This window comes from Dermacentor silvarum, chromosome 1, assembly GCF_013339745.2.
Source record: "Dermacentor silvarum isolate Dsil-2018 chromosome 1, BIME_Dsil_1.4, whole genome shotgun sequence".
Classification (NCBI taxonomy): Eukaryota; Metazoa; Arthropoda; class Arachnida; order Ixodida; family Ixodidae; genus Dermacentor; species Dermacentor silvarum.
Window position 1 is genome coordinate 287,652,787 of NC_051154.1, and position 22,990 is coordinate 287,675,776.

Genomic DNA, 22,990 nt, shown 5'->3' on the forward strand with positions numbered 1-22,990 from the left:
TTGCTTTGCAGTACATTCGCATGAGATACAACGCTTTTATTTCGTTGACGACGTGTGCAATCTACCTCATTTTAACGGTGAGTACTCCAGTTTCATAAGAATGAATCCGACCGGAAGTGCTCTTTTTTAAGCCGTGCTGTATGAGATGTGAAGGGCAATTTAGGCTATGCTACTCAGAAAAGTGCATAATAATAATAATAATAATAATAATAATAATAATAATAATAATAATAATAATAATAATAATAATAATAATAATAATTTAATAGAAAAGGTGCTTTTACGAGTAGATTTTCTGTCAACCTAAGCATTCACATCCTCGCGAGTGGGCAGTCAGCTCAACGGTCACGCACCGTTTGAACAAAAGTATCAATAAAGAACATAACAGAGCAACAAAGTACAAAGCCCTGAAATTCAAGGAGAAATTGAGAAGACTTACATCTCAAAGGAACAATCTCATTACGCAGCACGAACAATATATAAAGAATATACCATCTGCGAATTTTCTGATGACACAAATGCAGCTGGAAATGTAGCTTGCCTGCCTACTTTTGGGGAAATTCCCATCAGCTAAGGTATCGCATTGAATTACACTTTCTCTTTGTGACATGTAAACGTTTTAAGGTTTTCTCCCTGTCATATACAATAAATATGTGCTGAAGCTGTCGTTGTAGTCTCTTGCAAACATGCTGGACCTGTTTTTCTCGGTTATGAAATTCACCGACACTAAGTCAAAGTACTGTACTCTAATGGCGAGCACCTGCAACAGTTTCCGCAGTTTTCGTGCAGGTAAAGAATTAACTTAAAATCAAGGTGTTTAAAAACTCCTTATGCAGACGACTATTTCTTTACCTTGGGAGACTGATGCAGCCAACCCATAATTTTGATAACATCGTGTTGCGTACATGTCGCTGCCTCTCTCGTACGACGTGTCTGTATACACTAATGCAGTATCGTAAGCGTACTTCTATAAAAAGGAAGGCAGTGGTAACGTATTGAGGTCATTTGTACGTATATTGAAAGGAAAGTGCACCAATGGTAGATCCTTGCATAATTCCATATTTGATGATCCATTTTTAATCATCACATTTCTTGATTTTACTGCTTCATGTATTTCTGTTAAATGGTGTTGGAAAAAAGAAAGCTGAAAATTTTCCTTTAAAACTCATTAGTTGCAGCTTGTTGAGACGTACAGAGTGATATGTGGTGTCAGGTGTCTTGCTCATTAAAAAAAAAACAAGGCAAGTGCAGTTTTGTGGTTGTGTCAGAGCATAATTCCCACTGACGATAAATATATTACATAGCCCTTCCTAAACTTAATACAGCGCGCATCAAATTTTGTCTCACCGATTGCTGTAGCAAACTCAACGCCATAAACAACAAAAAGAATACGTTCAATAAGGCAAGTTTTCTCTACCGCAAACACGAAGCTAATCCAAAACATTCACCGCTGTCGCAGCTGAGAAGCATCCCTCCAATAAATGAATTAAGAAACTAAGAGCATTAAAAAGAAGGAGAATGTCAGTCCAGCCAGATCAGAACCCACGCAGCAAATCAAGGGTTGCGCAACGCTACACTGTGGTATTCTATTGCAAATAGCATATTCCTTTTCAAAACAATGCCAAGCGTGGTAAAAGCTCAATTCCCCCTCGGTAATCTGAAAAAAAGAAAGAAAAGAAACCGAGAGAGTTCACGGCGTCTCCTTTCTGTGTAGTACTGTATAGTGTAAATGGTCAGTGAAGAAATTCCTAGAAAGGTTAACATTTTCCCAACGTTGTCTCTTTCAGCAAAGTGTTGGCGCCGCTCTCATCTTCTCAGCCGCACTCACATCGTCGACGAGTAAGTTACTCATCCCCAGCTCTTACTGGGACCTCAAATAGTGTTCCTTATTTCTTCCAGTATTCGGCATACCGGTCATAACAGCCAGCATCATGTTCGGCCTAATAGGCACCTACTACGCTGCTATTGTAAGTACATATCCATCTTTTAACCTTGTAGATGCCGGTTGGTGCTGCACTCCTTTGGGCGCTCTAGCATGATGCGGAGGCTGTTTAGCGGAGCTGTGAGCCTATGTCGCACGCCCTTTCACCTGGTTCACGTACATGCCGAGGAAGGCATTTAGCAGTATAGCTGATAATTCATAAGAAGAAGCCTCAACAGTATACAATGACGTAAATGATTGCTGCTTGCTACCAAACTTGAGATCTAGCTAACAATGAACCCTCAGCGGAAGCCGAGAGCAGCTTAACAAAACATCGCCAGGAAAATGATGGGGGATGAAGCTGAAAGAAGTCCGGCAATGTGGATTTGTATCAAACACGAGTAAACGACATTCTAGTTAAAAAATTTAAATTTAAATTATGCGGTTTTGCGTGCCAAAACCACGATCTTTTTATGAGGCACGCCGTAGTGGGAGACTCCGGAAATTTGGACCACCTGGGGTTCTTTAACGTGCACCTAAATCTAAGTACACGGGTGTTTTCGCATTTCGCCCCCATCGAAATGCGGCCGCCATGGCCGGGATACGATCCCACGACCTCATGCTCAGCAGCCCAACACGACATTCTAGTTCCAGCCAGTAAGCGACACTAACTTGACTGAAAGAGCCGCTATTTTGTTTCTGCAAACATGTACCTGTGGCGATAGCCGCTTGCAGCGCATGTTATGCCTCCATACTTAGTGTACTGAAAACTGCAGATATCATTCAAGGTCCCCAAAAAAGAATGTGCGCAGCCCGTGATCGTCCCCAGGAGGCTACATCATCCGGTTGCTGTTCTCGAGGACCCAGATTTGGTACCGACCAGTACCGAAGTTTTTTCAGGAAAAAATTATGACTATGTTATTCTCGGAGTTGAATTTCTACAGGAATACGGCAGTGTTATTGACCTACGGGGAGCGGGGAGGTGTAGTCACCTTCTCAGCCGACCAAGGAATCGACGGAGACGACGACTAACGACGTGTCGACGTGCTTCGTGTTTCCGCCAAACGTGTTACACTTCCTCCACGAGCCAGTGTTCTAGTCGAAGCGGTGTCCGGTGGAATGCGTGAAGGTGGAGTGGTCACAGAAATTAACTTAGCGCTTCTACTGACGCCAGGTGTTTGGGCGGCCAGGAGTGTGCTACAGCTTCGTGATGACCGATCTAAGTTGCTAGTCGCCGACTTTAGTAATGAGCGTCGACACCTCTTCCGCGGTACTTCGATAGCGTTTGCCGAAGAAATAGAAGACGTTGCTAAATGTTTTGCCCTTGAACCCGTGGGGATGGCTGACAAGTAAGTCACTGGGCAACGTCAACATTCATTCAGAGTTACCTAAAGACAAACAGGTAGCACTGCGTGAGCTCTCGCTTGAATTCAGGGCAGGTTTCGCAAGCTCGTCTAAGGTACGCCAGACTTCAGTTACAATGCACAGGATCATCACATGCAACAACGCACGCCCGATACGCCAGCAGCCCTACCGCGTGTAGGCAAAAGAACGCGAAGCGATTCGTACGCAAGTACAAGAGATGCTTGAAGACGGCGTTATCGAACCTTCCAACAGCTCATGGTCGTCTCTGGTCGTTCTTGTCAAAAAGAAAGACGGAACGCTACGCTTCTGCGTAGACTACCAGAAGCTCAACAACGTAACTAAAAAGGACGTGTACCCAGCACCTCCACCACTTTGCCATGTGTCTTCAAATGGGGCTGACGACGTTTATTGAGAGCAGCTGGCTCCTGGAGAAAACGACGGCGAGAGCTAACTATCGAGTGGGGCTGGTTAGCACGCACACTTCTTTCTTTTTGTGCCTCTGCTCTTGCACTTTCCCCACTACTACAGGGGACAATATGCGCGTGTTCTTTTTTCGAAGAACTTTCTGTTAGCAACGCGTCAGCGCAATTTAACTTATATTTACATTTCGTTTCATTATTCTGTGTTTGTTCTTGTTCGTTTGAGCCGGCGTAACTAATATTTACTTTTTGACTAATGGAGAAGGAGTAGTCGGCAAATTCACAAGATGACAAACTCTCCTAGACACACATATAACAAAAATAAAATAAGAAGAAAAAGAACAAGCAAAAAAGAAACTTTCGTGACTTAAACCAGAAATGCAACAATAAACGAAGAAGCCTAACATGCGAGAAAAATACGATGGTCACTGGAAAGTTGCGCAAACGAATTAGGGTTCGACGACGAACGATTCTGAGCCAATGATATGCTGCGGTTTTATGGCCGCTCGACAGCCGCAGAGTTTTCATGCTGTCAATTGGAAGCACGAAGTATAAGTGCAAATTGATACTTTATCGATACATTCATAAGAAATAATAAAGATGTGCGAACTGGACACTGACAAAAAAAAAAGGTTCAGGTACCACGCGCTGTTGTACCTGGACGCACTGTGGTTCTGCAAAGGTATACCGGGTGGACCAACGTGTTTGTATATTTCGAGTAGTTGTGTGAGTTATGCGAGCGTACATGTGTATGACGACACCAGCAAGACGAAGAACACGATTGTATAACGCCAGCGGCATGAGTTGTACTGCGGCCGTTCGACGCGAATTTATACATGGAGATTGCTAGTTTCTGCGTAGGTACTGAACGAGCGTTAGCGAGAGAAACCGGATTGTGACGTGACCTGCAATCATAAGTACATGTACCTTCGCTTATGTCATGCAGTCTAGGTTAAAACAACGCTGGCATGTTAGTCCGGTGAAGAAACTATAAAACGTGATCAACCTGGGCTTCTTGTGAAGGCGATACAATGTATCGCAGTTTCTACATAGCGCTGGCTGCTACGAGGAAAATACCGAAAAATGTGGCTGATCCCGCAGATGGAGCAGTCCAACAGAGTGCCCAAAGCGCGAGCGGTTGCGTCGAAAGAACACCAAAAAGTGGCACGAGACGCACGTTCGAAATGTTTCAAAGAGGCTTTGGCACGAGAAGAGTACGCGTACAATCGTGGCCTAGTGGTTACAGTATTGGGCTACTGTGCTCGAAGGCAGAGGTTCGATTTCACTGTCGGTCATGCATGTCCTATTACAAAGTTGCGAAGTGTGGCGAAACACGAAAGACCTCCCCAAAATTGCCTGGAATGAGGCAAAGAATGCATCGCATTAGAAAAGGCATAGACAGACACAAACAAATCTGATACTTCAAGCAGTTTATTCTTGTTACTACTTTGTACTCCGTGGGTATCACCGGCACCAGAGCGGTCAGTGCGCTTCTTATTTGTACAATGTACAGTTCTTTCTGGTTTCTTCGCGCTATGCACGGACGTGCTCTGGTTACACTGATGTCCGCGGGGTATATATTAGTAACATCGTAACAAGAATAAGTTGCGCATTTGCGTGTGAACATGCGCTTTTTTTCTGTTTGTGTCCTCTGTGCGTTACATTATTCTTACTTATGGAACACCAAAGTGTCTAAAGTGCCGCACTTGTGAACACATTCCACAATCATCAAAAACCATACCCGAAAAAAATATTGCAGCGCGGTAACACTTTGCATAACCCAAGGCACCCAGACGACGCCACATGGCGAACACGAAATTCTCATTTGGTGCGCGAGACAGGAGCATGAGTGAATGTCTAAAAATCATTGGTACGCTTGCCGTAGGCGAACAGCTTCGACAGCGCATGCATTCGAAGACCACACGCTGTGATGATGATGATGAGGAGGAGAAAAAAGACTCTCATTAGCCCCATAGGAAAGGAAGTAAGGCCTCAGTCCGGGCCTCTTTGGTATTTGCTATAAGCAGCCCCCAGCACATTCTTGATGTTGCACCGGAAGCGGTCTCCATATTCAAACTTTCGTGGGGGTGCGGTCCGCTCCTCCCAGTTGCCGGGACGCTTGTTTTGAGGTAATCTTGATTGTGAGTGTGTGTTTTTTTTTCACTTATGTCTCCAATAAAAGCCTTGGGAGTGTGGCTAACGCCCCGCGCCCACACGTTTGCGCGCTCCTCGCGCAGGCGGGACTCCGGGGCGTCGTGTGGACGGACTGCTTGCAGGCGCTGATCACCCTGCTGGCGCCGCTGGTGGTCATCGGCAAGGTGGTCTACGACTCGACCGTCGGTACGCTGCCCTTGCGCCCCTTGGACGACATCGAGGTCGACAAATACATACTCGAGTAAGTAGGTTCTGTTCAATGCTCATCACTGTGCAGCTACTGATCTTTAAAAAAAAACGCTACCTCCATGCTTAGGCTCTTAGGTGTTTTGGTACAGGCAATCAGCAATTATTTAACCTGTCTTCTTCTTTCTGGGGTTTTACGTGCCAAAACCAGTTCTGATTATGAGGCACGCCGTAGTGGAGGGCTCCGGAATAATTTTGACCACCTGGGGTTCTTTAACGTGCACTACAACGCAAGCACACGGGCGTTTTTGCATTTCGCCTCCATCGAAATGCGGCCGCCGCGGCCGGGATAATTATTTAACCTGTCTGTTAAACAAGGCGCGAAATAGGAAACCAAAGAAAAGAAGAGAGAAAAAAACATGCGGCATTAGTCGTGAATGATCTGTTTTATTAAAGGGGCCCGGAACCACTTTTTATCGAAGTCGACAAATGCATTTGAAGTCAAACTAGACTAATTCAGAAATACTTTGCAGTAAAAAAGTATTTCACTGCGTTCAACAGAAGCGGCGTTATTGGCGATCAAAGATCGCCTTTGGTCCCCTGCACGGTGCTCCCTGCTGCTTGGCTCCTTTAACGAATACAACACTCTATGTGCATGTTGTGACGTTTTTCTAGTTGTTTGATTACGCTCATTTTCATTGTGCATCACGTAACTATTTCTTTTATCATTTACAAGCTTCGCAGTTGACTGGAAGTCCATTTGGGATCGGAATTAAGTGCAATTAAGTGCAAATGTGACATAGTTTACATTATTTTGTATACCAAATAATGTAAACTATGTCAAATTTCTTACCACAGGGACTTCGCATAAACGTTAGATTTCAGTTCAGAAATTATAAGATAATAAATATTCGATTTCATACTCGAAGGCCTTTCTTTTCCAATATTCGTATTCGATTCGATTCTGAAATTTCACTATTCGGACAATCCTAGAAAATACATGTTATACGATGCATTAGGCAAGTTTCGAGCATAGCACCAGAAGCGCGCGATTTACCACTTAGGACATCGCTTTTTCCTTTGTTTTGGAGTTAGGCGTTGCAAACTTCTAAAAGCACGGATAGGGCATTGCGTCTTTATGCGCATATTAGAGGCACGCTCGGCTCTCTCTCTCTTTAAAGCCAAATGCGTAGCTATATCACCCCCATGCAGCCTGCCTAGCGATCTTTAAATATTCGTCAGTCTAATTTTTGCCTCTGAGTAAAGGTGTCTCTCGCTTCCTCTGCGCTGGCACCAGGGGTTCTGCAGTATTTGTAGGGCCCGATGCAATACAGTTAGTTCCCTAGTACAGCTTTTGTCAAAGTGACAAAAGCATTTTTCGTATTTTCCCCTACATTTCATAAGGCATGTGCTTGATCAGGTAAAAAAAAAAAAAAAAGAAGCCGGCTCGTTATATTGTTCGGTTACACAGGCTAAAACAATCTAAAAGTGCTTGAAGGAAACGCAACGCACGCAGTTGTAGACATTAAAAATACCATATATCGTATATCTACATAAAAAACACATATAAGCATATACAAGGCCTTAAAATATAGCTATTTTTGAGACGATGGTTTTTAAAATCCAGATTGAATCGCACTTTGATGTAATAAACAGATGAGCCGCAGTACTGCTGAGGTACAGACTGCACGTGAGAGGCAGGTGAAACGAATGTATTTGAAATTTGCTGAGTTATCTTCCCTATCTACGTGTACATCCATCAAGCTGATCATGTGCGATGGTATTTGTGATGTTACTCTCATGACCACAAGTCGAGCGGCAAAACTGGCGTACCCATTCAGTACACCATTTTTATCAGCATCTTTACGGCAGCGAGCTAAGTTCTCACAAAGAGTAACCCCTCGCTACAACAAAATATGGCTTTATTCGAAATATCTCTTTATTCGAAGTTTCTCGCAGTCCCTACAGCGGTGTATGCCTTCTGACAGAAATTTTTTGGAGAGCAGTGGCACCGCACTCCGATTAGTACGAAGTGCGATGCGGCAAATTCGCACGGGACCATTCGGTGTAGCACCGAGGCTGACCATTTCCAATTCTTCGTACCTATCTGGAAAGGCAAAGAGTGCTACGCTTGCAATAGTGTAGCACAGCTAGCAGCCGCTACGAGGCGGTAACTCTTTTTAAATAGCTGCATCATGCCATAATATTCGACGGACGAGGCTACTGAGCGCCAACAGTCTTTTTATTTCTATCCTCTTGCCCGCCCCCCCCCCCCCCTCTCCATGCAGGGTAGCCAACCAAAACAACCCCTGGTTAGCCTCTGTCTGTTTCTACGTGTGTGCTGATAAGTATTTAGCCTTACCCAGAAGAAAATTTAACTACGAAACATTAACTTCGACACTATTCTCCATATTGCCCCAGAAAGCCGATTCACTTGCGACATCTGTCCTGTAGCTTCTTTATCCCTTGCAAATGAAATTCTTCCGTCTGCTGGTGTAACCACTCATTTGCAGCCTTATAGTTGCCTCCAGAAAACTCGAGTTGCCTCCAAACAATCGTTGACCATTTAGCTCTTTTTTGAGATTGGCGAGAGAGATAATAGTCAGAAGGAGTCAGGTCGGGCGAATAGGGTGGATGGAGCATCACTTCAAATCCTAAGGAGGTCAGTTTTGACATTCTTTCGTTCGCAGTGTGTGACTAGGTGTTGTCATGTAATAGGATGGCATGACATCTTTGGAGGGCTTTCCTCGATGATTTCTTTCTTTTTTCTTTTAATGTTTTGGCCGCAACTTCGTCTATCAAGCATCGTAATATTCTGAATTAATGGTTTAACTATGTTGAATGTCGTCCGCCAGCAGAACTTTCTTTCCATCAAGAAAACTTGTTGCCATTTCCTTCTGCACCGACCTTTGCACACGGAACTTCTTTGGTCTGGAGAATTTCGTCTTTATGCGCATATTAGAGGCACGCTCGGCTCTCTCTTTAAAGCCAGATGTGTCGCTATAAATCCTCCATGTGCGTACATTTTTTAGACTGTTCATTTGTCTCGGGAGCCTAGCAATACGAGTAGATCCATGTCTCATCGCCAGTTACCAGTTTGTCCACGAAATCTGATCAGCTTTTTTAGAGATGTTCCAGAACAGCCACCGATGTCTCTACACTTTCTTTTGCTCACTTGTTAAAAGCTTTGGGATCCACTTTGCTGCCGTGGATAATGGCATCAACTTATTCCCGTGATATTCCCAGAAATGGAGCAGTACTTTTCGCTAATTATCAGCGGTCCTCCATAAACCTGTCACTGATGGATTTAACATTTGGAAGCACAAAAACAGGCTTTCCACTGGCTTTGTCACTTTCAACGCCAAATTCGCCAGCTTTAAAATTGACAATCCAACATTTAACAGTAGCATATGAAGGGCTACAGTCTTTTAAAGTTCGTTACATTTTATTATGGATCTGCTCCGCACCTTTCCCTTGGAGAAACGAGTACTTGATTATGGTTCTATGCTCTTCCACACTCAAGTTTTCTGGAGGTGCTTGCATGTTCACTTTAGATCAGAGAAATGATAATACGCTTACGACATATGTAGCTGATTTTTGCATCGTGTGATATAAATCAATTGTCCAATATGCCCTACAATCTACAACTACCTATCTGAATTATTTTTTTTCTGGGTAAGGCTAAATAGTTATCACATCCCGTACACAACCTCTCTCTCTCGTCACTGTTATGGGGCTACTATCGAGTGTTGTTTGTTTTAAAATACCTTTTACGGGCTTTGGCGCTGTTGGAGTGCACATCCATCGTTTCTTTGGAGCCTTTGGAGCCTCTCTACTTATCAAAAAGTACTGCTTATAAAGAAATCAATTTCTTGTCCCGACGGGTTTGTTATAGCGAGGGTTCTCTATGCCTGTTTCATACCGTCTAATCAGTTGCCATTTGAATATTGACTTATTCCAACGTGACAGGTAAAAAAATTTATATGGGGTATTACGAGCCAAAACCACGATTTGATTATGAGGCACGCCGTAGTGCGGGACTCCGGAACATTTGTACCCCCTGGGGTTCTTTAACGCGCGCCTAAATCTAAGTAAACGGGTGTTTTCGCATTTCGCCCCCATCGAGATGCGGCCGCCGTGACCGGGAATCGATTCCGCGACCTCGTGCTTAGCAGCCCAACACCATAGCCACTAAGCAATCACGGCGGGTCTAATGTTATAGTGCAGGGTGCGTCAACTTTTAGGGAAAGTTAAGATTTTTTGTACGAGAGACCTTCAAAGTATCGCTGTCCACTCCCTCACGTGGCCCACGAGAATGAGAAAGCAAATGACGGCTTAACCTTGAAACACTAGCACACGTAAACACTGTATTCAATTGAATTATTCTGGTTTAACTGAGTTGCGACTGGATTCCAGCGTCAGTATGGACCTGACCAAGGAGGAAAACGTGTGGTCTTGCCTAGTGGGAGGCGTGGCATCTTTCCTCTACCGGCTGGGATTTGATCAAATGGTTCTGCAGAGGTACCTAGCATCGAGGAACCTCAGCGCTGCTCAGAGGTGTGTGCCATAAAAAAACATTATAGACAGCTTTCTAAGTGCATTCCGCGCAGGCGATATGCTACCAAGTGCCCCGGCGCAGAAGGATAAATGTGTACAATGTGGTACTGTTAAACGGGACACCAAATTTGTAATAAAGCCAGTACAACTGGGGCATTCCTTCGCCTTTGTCGGGAAGAAGTGACTAGTATAACTAAATGAGAATAGTATTGGCGTCTAATGAAACGCGAACAGTGGAGCACGTGCCCGAAGTGTAATTGAAGGTATACATAAGGCGCCGTCGGCCAGTCTTCACCAGAGTCAGGCGGGCACATCCCGTTTGCCCGCAGGGTGTGAAGGTGCTTGCACCATACTGCTATAGCTTTGCTTCCGTTATATTTAATTTGTGTTTAGTCGCATCTAAATTAAAAAATAAATAAAGAATAAAGTTGAAGAAATTACAAGCAAAACTATCGCATGCAGTAGGGCAAGCATACTGGAACTCTGCGGCACACCGGATGTGCGCGCCTGCCTGTGGTGATGACTTCAAACAGTGATATGCCCCGGAAAATCCCAGAGAGCCTTATTCGAGGCCGTTCGAACCATGGGAAATGAGCACTCGTTGGGTGCAAGTCGACAAGTTTTATTGCATTGCATTCTTGTTTATTTTTCTTGCACCTATCTGCAGGACTGCCATAGTCGGAGTGTGCTTTTCGGGGTTGTACTACCTCGTGCTAATGGCAGGCGCTGGTGCCCTAATCTATCGGTTTCGAGACTGCGATCCGATGCTGTCCAAGTCAATTTCGGCGCTGGACCAGGTAAAGCAAGTCGCGTTTCGCGCACTTACGCCGACGCTTTTGAGTGAGTGGCGCACAATCGATCCTCACGCTTTCCTGCAGATCCTCCCATTCTACGTAAAGAAAGAGCTGGCGCCTGTCCTGGGCTTTTCAGGTATCTTTCTCGCCGGGGTCGTGACCTCCTCAACAAGGTGAGTCGTGACACCACCTCGCGCTGCGCTACGATTTATGGGGTGCATGTCTTGGAAACTGTCACCGGAGTGTATGCAATGTCATTACGGAAACGGTTATATTTCGGCCGGTGTAATGTAAGGATTCGTTCTGCTCGATTCTATACCTTTCTCATCATTCACCACTCACGGGCATCCCATGCTGTTGATAACGCATACAAATACTGCGCTACGATTTATGGGGTGCATGTCTTGGAAACTGTCACCGGAGTGTATGCAATGTCATTACGGAAACGGTTATATTTCGGCCGGTGTAATGTAAGGATTCGTTCTGCTCGATTCTATACCTTTCTCATCATTCACCACTCACGGGCATCCCATGCTGTTGATAACGCATACATATACTGCGCTCGGACCACCGACTAAGCAAGGAAAGGAATAGGGGTAAAATGGTATTATTATCTTATCCCGGACCTAATAGTTGTATAAGAAGCTGCGTACCTTAAAAGCAAACGTACCAGAGGGAAATATATTTGCATATTGCATACGGTTCCCTCCACTCTCAAAATATATACACCATGCGATTAGCGAAGCAACAAACGGGCTTTCACACATTTAGTTTAAAATAGATCCGTGCACATGGCATGCATTTTATCCACATTCCTTAAGTGTTATCCTTATTTCTTATCCTTAGCCTGACCTAATTCTTATATACGTAACAACCTCTATACCTTAAGAGCAAACATGCCCAAAAGAAATATATTGCATATTGTTCCCTCGACTCTTTAAATATACATCACTCGAATAGCGAAGTAACAAATGGGATTGCAGACATGACGTTTCAAGTAGATCCAGCGCATGCATTTAATCCTAATTCACTAAGTGCTTAGCTCAGCAACACTTCGTAAGGGTTACACTGATTCGGTCTAATTCGTTCAGTGTCATGCTTAAGCAAAAAGTTGTTCTACGGTCAATGCATTTCCTGCTGTGAATGGGCAAAATTGGCACAAAATCAAAAGCCACTTCCCGAGAGTCTTTTGGTTCGTCGTAATGGATATTCGGAACAATTTTGCTGTTACGAACAATGCTAGCGTATGATATTCCTGTGAATACTGGCCCAGTGCCCGTATTCACACAAAAAATGACCCGCCATCCCGGCCCTGCGAAAGTGGATGTCCGGAGAAGCTGTGGAAGACCGGCACTACAGCTGCTGAGGGGTGTATTCTTTATAAATACGAAATTATGTGGCCCATGAAGCGAAAAATCGGGCGCTAACATCCGATAGTTCCAAAACCCATGTGACCAAGTGGTGACGTCAAGTGATGACACGTGACGTCGCATGATGAAACGTGATTACGTCATCACCTCAAACGTCTCGTGATGACGTCATCACACCAAAGGTCGCGTGATGACATCATCGCGTCAACCGGCGGCGATGGCTTAGCGGCTATAATGTGGCGCTACTAAGCATGAGTTCGCGGGATCAAATCCCGTCTACGGCGGCCGCTATTCGATGGGGCGAAATGCAAAAATGCCCATCTCCCGTGCATTGGGGGCACGTTAAAGACCGCCTGGTGGTCAAAATTAATCCGGAGTCCCGCTCTGCGGCGTGTCTCATGATCAAATCGGGGTTTTGGCACGTAAAACCCCCGAATTCAATTTAATTTAATTCAGATCATCACGTCAAACGTTACGTTACGACATAATGGCATTGTCACGTCACGTGATAATGGCATCGTCACGTCACGATATCGCCTGGTGACGTCATCACGCCAAACGTGACGACACGCGATGACGTCATCGTCAAGTGATGATGTCACCTGAAGACGTCATGTGATGCTTCTTGGAGAAGCAGCACAGTGTGCGCTTCCCGCTGCTTTGCATAGTCTCCGGGATCGACCCACATATTTGTGTGAGCAAAGGTCGCGCACATGGACATGAAAAATCCCGACCAACTAGAAACTAACAGCTTCGCTGTAAAAAAAAAAAAACGCATATCCACGAAGCCGAGAGCGTTTTGTTGACGCATCATGCATGACCAAACGTGTAAGCCGAGTCGAATAATTGTGATCGACATGCGCGATTGCGTCGCAGTATTTTCGGTGTTATTTGAACACGGGGGAATTTTAGGAGGCTTTAGGTAAACCATATATCAACAGGGACCATATTTTGTAAACCGGTTCATTTCACTTTCCGTTCATTTCGCTTTTCGTCATTGGCTTGCTCGAAGCCACAACCACGCTACCACCGTGATGGGTCTCTCGATGGGACGTTACTATACGGAATTAATGGAATTTGCAGGAAAAGAACATGTCCCAAAATTTGTTTTGGAGGTGTCGATGTGTTTTCACTCTTCTCAGACACCCTCTGCATGCGTCCTCGTTTTTCGCGTACAGACACGGTTGCCCGTGGATTCACCTGCCTATCCTCGGAGGCGGCTGGCAGGAACTGCAACTACACAAGGCTTATCTTTTACACTGCTCCTTAGCTATCACACTGTAGAAACGATATTCGTGCGCATAGGGTCGCGAGGTAGACTCTCATGCAGTACATTCTACGTAGGACAAACAGGACGATGCTAACAACAACATAAAGAAATTTGCCGGTGGATGGCTGGCGTGGGCGCCATTATAAAGAGTCCGTAAAGAGTCAGCTGACAGGTGAGGTAGTAGAAGCTGTTGATATTCAGCACCTAGCAGACAGGCGCGTGAGCACCATGTTACTCTCACTATCTCATCAGGAACTGGCTCATTTATAAGGTCATGTAAGCGTGACACAATTTACGTGAAGTCACATGTTTGTTGACGTGCGCAGAAAGTTCGTAAAAAGTCCTTTCCGATATAAACTTTGAAAGGTAATAACATGTGTTGTCATTTCTATGTCTGTCGTTCTAAGCGCTATTGAAGTTCCCAGTATTACTGATCTAACGTGTCGCACGACTCTGCACATCCCTGCCATCGACACGGTAGCTGCGTAAGAATATCTGCGCACTCATCAAAAATCGCTTCCACTTGGAAATAAATGCATAAATTAACATTGAAAACGAGAACGTACTGCGTAGACTGCGTTCTAGATTGAAGAGCTGAAATGTGGGCTCGATTGTACAGATTCATCATGTTGACACGGGTTCCATTGTCCGTCCCCTTCTCAAAAATTGAAAGCACCAGCATACAACACACGCTCATTGAAGTTCTACCGAAGTGAAGAGGACTCAAAACACTCTTCATATTAAACATGTACAGCTCACGCAAAGAAAGGGGAGCAGACTTCCCACACATCTTTCGAAAAACATCTGCGCTGGCCAAAGATGCACAAATACTAATCATTGGAGATTTCAACTCTAAACACCCAAATTGGCGCTATTCCAAATGAGACCCAAAGGGCGTCCGGTTATGGGAAGCCATCAAAGGCTTAAAGCTAACCATTCCGAACGACGCGCAACAGCAGCCAACGCGGATCGGAAACAATGTGTGCAAAGATACCTCGCCAGACTTGACGCTGTGCAAAAACATACCGTGCGGTCAATGGGAAAACACGGGCCTCTCGGCAGGCAGTGATCACTGCATCCTCTCCACTACCATTGCCACATCCACCAACAAAAGAACCAAAACCACTGCGCGAATCAAGGAGTGGAACAATTTCCGTCAACTGCGCGAAGAAGCGGCACCCGACACCATTTCGGATGTAAACAAATGGGTCGAGTCGCTAAAGCAGGACGTGACCACCGCGACGCGCAAAATGGAGGTCACTCAAGAGCAGCCGACGACCGATTCACGCCTCCTCCACATGTGGGAAGCGCCCGAAGGCCTCTTGCGCAGGTGGTGGCGTCAACGGCACAAGAAACTTCGCCGTCTCATCGCGAAACTCGAACGTGACATTGAAGTCCACAGCGTCACAGTCGAACACCAGCAATGGGGCCAAATTTGCAACAGCCTGAATGGCCAGATGGGCTGTAAGAAAACGTGGCATCTGCTGCAACACCTCATTGACCCCGGTAGTTCCAAGTCGGCAGTACGCAAGCAATTCGAGCGTATAATCCACCAATATCCGGGTACCGACGAAGAGCTGCTCGAGGAGCTCGCCAACCGGTACATCAATACTTCCCACCAGAATCACAAGAGCAGCAGCACTAATGTAACAACAGTACAACTGCCATAATACACTGGAATCCCCAACCAAGAACTGAACGTAGGCCGAGTTGCAACCGGGAGAATGCACGTACAATTACATATGTGCTTTTTTATCCAACTGTACGGTCGAACTCTCGGTGGCCAATCTGCTCTCCAAACCGATCAATCTTGGAGATCGCGGCACTCCTCAAGGAGCTGTTCTATAACCTTTCTTATTTAATCTCGCAATGAAGTCGCTAACACCCAAACTCGACACGATACCCGGCCTGCGACACACTCTCTACGCCGACGACAATACGCTCTGGACGACTACGGGATCCGACGGACAAGTCGAAGAGACCCTGCAGAAGGCAGCCGACACGGTCGTCCAGCATGTGACTGACGCGAGTTTAGAGTGCTCTCAGAGCAAATCGGAGATACTAATACGGCGACCCCCAGACCGGCGCAGAATAAAAACCGCACTACCCAACAACGTCAACGTGTGCAACAACACTGCAATACCCCACGTCGATCATATGAGGGTCCTGGGCCTTTTTGTACAAAAGAATCACCACAACAACATCACCATTGATCGTCTCACCATAGCGGTGAATCAGAAGGTCCATTTAATCACCCGAGTGAGGGCACGCAAGCAAGGTACGAAGGAGAAGGAGCCACTCTAAATCATCCACGCATTTGTCATCTCAAGACTCACCTGCGCCCCTCCCTACCTACATCTACTCCAAACTGAAAGAACAAAACTGGACTGACTCATTCGCAAAGTGTACAAATCGGCGCTGGGGCTTACCAGTACCACCCCTACCGAGCACCTCCTAAGCCTGGGGTTACACAATACCGTGGAAGAGCTTCTAGAAGCACACCGCTTGGCACACATTCACCGACTACAGGGAAGCTGGATGAAGGGAAGGAGGGAAGAGGGATGGAGGGAAGGGATCCTGGACCGCATCGGGCACAGAGTATTTCCAACGCACAGCGATCCTGCCACCATTCCCCCCAACATCAGAAAGAGGTTCATCATCCAGCCACTGCCAAAGAACATGCTTGCAGGTCATCACGATGGCAGACGAAAAGCAAGAGCTGAAGCCCTGCACAAAACCCACGGGTTGAACTCCGAAGCAGCATACGTCGACGCTGCTCAATATTCCTTGCCACATAACACGTACGCAATCAGCGTAATTAGCCTCCCCAAGATCATCAACAACAATGACCACAACCAATGTACGCCCCGAGCAACACCAATAACGACGGCCTGTTCTGTCCATGCCCGCAACCCGGCGGAGGCAGAAGAGGCGGCCATTGCCCTCGCTGCAGCGGCCGGATTTACAACTATAATCAGCGACTCAAAGACCGCCATATCCAACTATGGCAGATATGGCGGCAACTATGGCCACAGTTCACCGAGATCAAAAGCCGTCATGTCACGCTACCACTACTGCAAGGATTTCCGCCACTAGAACAAACGCTACAATAATAAAGCGCGGCCGGCGTGGGCCAGACACCGCCAGACATTCAACGCGCCCTAAACGATTCGCTCCGTACTCACGTAGGAGCTGCGCTCGGCAAGGTCGCTGCGCCCGATCCCGGAGATAAGACAGCCACTCTCAGCGGAGACCAGTGCCTCAATAGTCCCTAAGCGATTATGTCCCTAGGCACCTAGGAGCTCCACGATTGTCATGACAACACGTGTTAAGCGGAAGTCTCCGCTGTACCTAATAGCAATTGTAAAGTCGCGATCCGGACACCCGGAGAAGCCGCTCGTCTCGAAGCGCGTCATGCGGCCAAGCGAGAATCTGCGCGTCGGTGGCGAGCCGATTCGGAATACCGTGCCTAGCAGCACTTAGCATTTCCTGGCAAAACCTGGAAGAAGCTAGGTCGATCACCAGCTCCGCTGTTTACTCCGGCCTTGCACCACTAGTGCAAGCTGCCCACTTTTTTTACTGCAGGTAGCTACACTTCACCACATTAACTTTTCAAAATTAAGGAACCCGGCAGAAAAAGCAATATGTTCGTCCGCACCGCTAATATACCACGAATCTTCCAGCGCAAGCTTTGCTCAAATCTGTCACCGTGCGGACATAATGGCGTCTTTTCAGTAATTTCATAATAGCGTTTGTCACCTTACGCACGTTAAACGGAAGCACCTTTCCGGGACGTTACTGTGCGGCCTTTCAAGACATTTAGTTTACCGTACGGTAACGCAAACGTGAGGAATAAGTTATGAAACAAGGCGCCGTCTGAGGCCTCGTGCCAAACGTATCCAAGTCAAGACAATTTATTAGCAACCATCCTGTTGTTGCTATGCGGACGCATCTCGTTATGCCTATGGGCGCCGGAATCACCAAACTATCTTAGAATTGGACAGGCTACGCGCTCATTACTAACGTTTCAGGTGTGTTTATAGAAAGTGAAAGCTCATTTGAATAGTTACTGCCTATCAACGCGAGTGAGAGCATAGCCATGACGAGAATTCACGCTGAATCGGGAGCCATGGGTGCCGCCATGTTCAACAACGCTATTTATTAGCGTCCGTAAGCATTACGAACGTTAAACACGCCAATTAACGTATACGTTATCTTAGCGCACGTGAAGGGCAGAAACCTGCAGTAACGTTCAGAGCATGCGCAGTGATGACAACGCTATTTCTTTACGCACGTAATGCGTTTACGTTTGCTTGCAAACGCTAAACTAAAACTATCTAATACAGGAGAAGGAAGCACGTACTTCTTGATCAAACTGCTGGTTCATTCTATTGCAGTGCTGTTTCGTCCATCATCAACTCGCAAGCTGCTGTTTTGTACGTGGACGTGGTTGCTCAATACTTCCCAGTAAGAGAAACGTGGGTTTCCAGGACTACAAAAGCACTTGGTAAGCCTTAACCACGACATTTACCGCACGTATTAGGCGCAGTGTAAGTCGCCGTTGCTACGTTTTTGTATTACCTTCAGTATGACCTTACCTTTCAATAGGCACTGTCCGCGTTTGCTTACTTTAAATGCATTTGAATCACCTAACTACCACTATCCCCATCATACCAAATGAAAATGCGCATGTTTGTTCACCTACACAAATCAGGTGATCTGCTTCGCTTCAGTATTTGTTCATTTCGCCAGTACCCCAAGTTGTCAAGTCTCTTTCTGCACGCACGAAAAAGAAATAAAGACATAAAAAAAGAAAGAAAGACGGCAAGCAATAAAGAAAGAAAGAAATAAAGAAAGGAAGAAAGAAACGCAACATTTACAGGCAATCGCGGTACAGGCAACCGTACACAGTTACTGTGCTTTCGTAACTGGATCTTTCTTACAAATGCTCATTTTCAGCCTTTGCATCAGGCATAATTATGACTGCTTACAGCCTGGCGGTTCCTTACATTGGCTCTACGATGAGAGTAAGTACACGCTGTCGAAACGTGCATATTAGAGAAGACAATATCGCGAGCGTTAAAGCTATACGAAAAAAAAAGTCAATCATTTAAGGACCATCGGGTAATGCGCAACAAGTATTTTGTCACAGCCACGGACTGTCATTTCACATGAGACAGCTAAACTTCCGCAAAGTGAAGGGGACGCCTAAGTTCCGCGTTCGTTATTTTGACGATGCTGAGAGATGGTGATAGGTCGAGGATATCGGCGCTGTTACAAGGGGTGTTTTTTAGGCTCTTTCTCCTTTGACAGGGAAGCCGACAGAGTGTTTTACGTGAATAAAGAAGCGTGATAGCTAGAATGTATTAGAGGACCTCACATGGGGTGAAGGCGAACATCTGCCCAGCAATTTCGTCCAGACATTTTTTTTTTAAGTGGAATTGTGGGAGCCCGACAGCTGGCACGCGCGTGCCGAGTCATGACTGTGAATTCAGTTTACTGGGAAAGTATTTTTACTATTCCGGGAGTGCAGCTTTGACAAATGTAAACACGTTTTAAATACAACGAAGTTCAGTAACAGATACATATACTAAGTTGATCCCTTGTACACATTTTTACTCACAGTTAGGGTAAAACGAAATTCAATAAGAGAGACGAGATACGTGCATGCTTCGTTTGTATTTATCTTTCTTCTTTGAGTCCTTTTTTTTCTGTTTGTATTTGCTGTCGTGGCTTTTACTCATTGTGTTGTTCTGTACTGGTGTGAAACACTGTTTCCGTGTTTATACACATCTGCTTTGCGAAACGCTGTTTCCGTGTTTCACTAATGTGCAACAGAGCGGAAAAATAGGACGAGGTTATGTTGTCGCCGCAAGTGTGCGGAAACTTTGAGCCTCCATCCAGTAGTAAGAAAAAAAAAGAAAAAAAAAAGAACTGCACGCATCGCCTGGCAGCAGGCTTCAGCAGAGGTGGTTAAAAGGTACGTCGGACATGATCCAAAAGCGAGAAATATAAACGGTGAAACTTTGCTAGCAACAGCAAGCTACGGCCTTTTTTTTATTTCTATTTTTCGATCTAGGAGGAACAACGTGCACCATCAACTACACGTGGTAGTGAAGGGACGTACCCGCGAAATAACACAGAACTAAGAAAGCCAATACCTAAAGACAAGCCAATCTTATACCATCTGTTATTGGCACTGACGCATTTTACAATGCTTTAACAAATAACTGGAAGTACACTCTACAATGATAGCTGAAGTATAAAGTATAGTAATAACAAGAGTTGCAATAACATATTATTTCGGAGTACAGAGGTCATATTCGAATATCAGTTGACTTCATCAAATCAAATCATTATATTTACATTTCTTTTTTTACAGATACAGACAGGGGCGCTGCAGAAAAAGCTGGTCTTGACAGTTTGACTAAGCCTCAACCCCTACAATGCGTGTTTAGCTATTTTGCGCATCACTTGTGAGCGTGTGTCGAGGGGAAACGGGGAGGGGGGGTAGGGGGGTAGGTTCAAAGTGTGGTCGCTTGAACCTGCTTTCCAACTGTCTTTTAACTAGCCCAATTTGTTGGCAGGTCTTCGTATTGATCAACAGTGCCGTGACCGGCCCCTTCGTCGGCCTCCTTGTGCTCGCAATTTTGTTTCCTTTCGCCAACTCCAAGGTGAGAATTAAAGCTGTTCGGCCTATCTTGACGTCCGAGTTGCTAAATCTTAACGACAACGGCACGATAACAAAGGACACATCCGCGTATGCCCATTAGACAGTACGGCAAAGCAAAAAGATAAATTGCTCATTTTTTACAAGGTGCGTTGAACGAGACAACGACGAAAAAGGTAAATACGACAGGTGCGCCATGTGCTTCGTCGCCTTGTCCTTCGTTTTTCGCGCCTTGTAAAGACTTGACCAGTACGAACTCGCGCAGTTTGCTACTATTCTGAGACAAAGCAATCAGTGAAGCAATGCGCAGTCTGCCAAGCAGCTGACTGTACGCACTCTGCGCTACATATAGTAAACAAATATGCAACTAGTCATTGGGCACATGGGACGTGTGCACCACTATACGCTACCAAAAAAGAGAGAGAGAGAGAAAGGAACGCACGGCAGACTGCTCCTGGCAAATCACGCTACCAAACGAAAGCAAGCCTTCTCTGGCCTGCGTTTTCTTCCGTCGTGAAGGACACGTGATACACTGGTATACACTTGCGCGCTCTCTTTCTAATGCGTCATCGTGACGCGATTTAAGAGAACGGGTCGCTTCCGCTCGACGCATCGTTCATCACTTCGGGTCTACGTGGTATTGAGGCACCCTAACTTCACGAGACGGGATGTGTCGCCAGGCGCCGCGTTTACTGGCTTCTACGAGAGCATCGAAATTGCATTTTTAATAAAGCACGCGCTTTGCCGCGCACGTTATGTTCGCACTCCAGCGTGACCATGCCATGGCACAGAACGCATGCGCTGTGGTTTCCGCCAGAAACGTTCGCAATAACCTACAAACCTAACATCCTCGTCGACGCTCACTCTCTTCTGCAGGGAGCTGGAGCTGCGGCATGTCTGACCATCGCCTTCCAGGTGTGGCACATGATCGGTAGAATGTACAGCGGCATTCTCCCTCCTCGCATGCCGGTGACGCTGGACTATTGTCCCGACAATACGACCGACTTTGATGTCATAGACTATTCGACAAACACGACGGACTCTCCAGGGTACGTGCTCATTCCGCAGTCGTCGAGTTAGAAGGTATCCTTTATATTCCCACGTAAGCGATAGGCCACAGTGACGATACTCGCCCGTTCATGTCCTACACTATAGTACGACTCCATAGGACAGCCTCGTTCGAGAACTGGCGAGAAACGAAGGACAAAGTTCCGTGTTTTATTGGCGCAATTTGTAACTTGAGTGTTAAGGGCGACAGCCACGAAAACCTCACCTGCGTGGTTTGGCCTCGCTTAAATCGCCGCGGCAAAGTGACGCTGCTGCATAACGAATGGTATTCAACTGAGCTAGCTGGCTGCTGGTTCGCAGGTAAAGGGAGTTTAACCGCTGACAAGGGACAAAGGTTAGACAAGGCTCGGTGACGCTCTTGTCTTGTCCTCCTTTTGTCCCACAGCCCAGCAGCCGTTCGCATCAATCAAGCGTTTTTAATACGTCTTGCTGTCCGCCCGTTTTGCCAGTTGTCCAAAGCCGAAGCGCACCGCTCGGGACGGCAGCACCCGATTGCTGCCTGAGATACGCGACCGGGAAACGAAGCGGCAAATGACCGCGTGGCGGATTGCCTGCATCGATCTCTGGCGCGAGTCCGTACATCACGGCGTATCATGTGTGTCTGCTTTTACTGCTATCACCAGTGCATGGCAGCGGATGGATGTCGCACTGAAGCGCCTTAGGATACACGCAATGAATTACGACGCACCACACGTCCAGTCTTTCTCAAAAGAAACGAAGCGACCTTGCGCACGACGGCAGCTGATTCTAGGATACATAAGTATTCCTCCTGCTCCATAGGCACAGCTCGAATGCTCTGGACTGGGAAGACAACGTTTTCCGTCACCTTCCGGGGCTTTCCGATGCCAGGAGTTGCACCGATATGCGACACGACGCGGTCATGCTCAGCAAGACTCGCGTTCTATCTAACTTAATAACTTTGACGAAGGGTGTACGTATACGTGCTCGAATAGGACAGCCCGATGTGCGCCAGTTTGAGAATCGACTTGGCCCATGTTAATTCAATAGCCGTAGATGTTTCTTTATTTATTCATTTGTAATGGCGCTTACTGTTAGCATTCTCGATTACAAATACACAGCCTTTCCACTGGTGATGTCATTTTACACGTAAAACGTCTGTACAACAAACTCCTTTTTGCTACAACTTGAATTCTGCTTCACTGGGAAATATGTTTTGACCCTGCATCTAAAATGAAGTTCCTTTTTATAGCTAAAA

General features: G+C 46.0%; 2 protein-coding genes across 3 annotated transcripts in view; one reads left to right on the forward strand and one right to left on the reverse strand.

Annotated features, from left to right (window-relative positions):
* Window positions 1-22,990, reverse strand: part of LOC119437195 (zinc finger CCHC domain-containing protein 24) — a 280,965-nt gene that overhangs the window by 217,953 nt on the left and 40,022 nt on the right. The gene's annotated exons all lie outside the window — the stretch shown is intronic.
* Window positions 1-22,990, forward strand: part of LOC119437193 (sodium-dependent multivitamin transporter-like) — a 48,927-nt gene that overhangs the window by 7,433 nt on the left and 18,504 nt on the right. Inside the window, exons 2-12 of one of the 2 annotated variants that reach the window (XM_037704250.2) lie at window positions 12-77; window positions 1,788-1,839; window positions 1,900-1,967; window positions 5,943-6,100; window positions 10,462-10,602; window positions 11,270-11,399; window positions 11,481-11,569; window positions 18,434-18,543; window positions 18,996-19,063; window positions 20,624-20,710; window positions 21,583-21,755. In XM_037704250.2, coding sequence (XP_037560178.1) covers window positions 12-77; window positions 1,788-1,839; window positions 1,900-1,967; window positions 5,943-6,100; window positions 10,462-10,602; window positions 11,270-11,399; window positions 11,481-11,569; window positions 18,434-18,543; window positions 18,996-19,063; window positions 20,624-20,710; window positions 21,583-21,755 — 1,142 coding nt within the window. The remainder of the gene's footprint in view (window positions 1-11; window positions 78-1,787; window positions 1,840-1,899; window positions 1,968-5,942; window positions 6,101-10,461; window positions 10,603-11,269; window positions 11,400-11,480; window positions 11,570-18,433; window positions 18,544-18,995; window positions 19,064-20,623; window positions 20,711-21,582; window positions 21,756-22,990) is intronic. The other variant, XM_049660355.1, reaches the window with a different exon arrangement.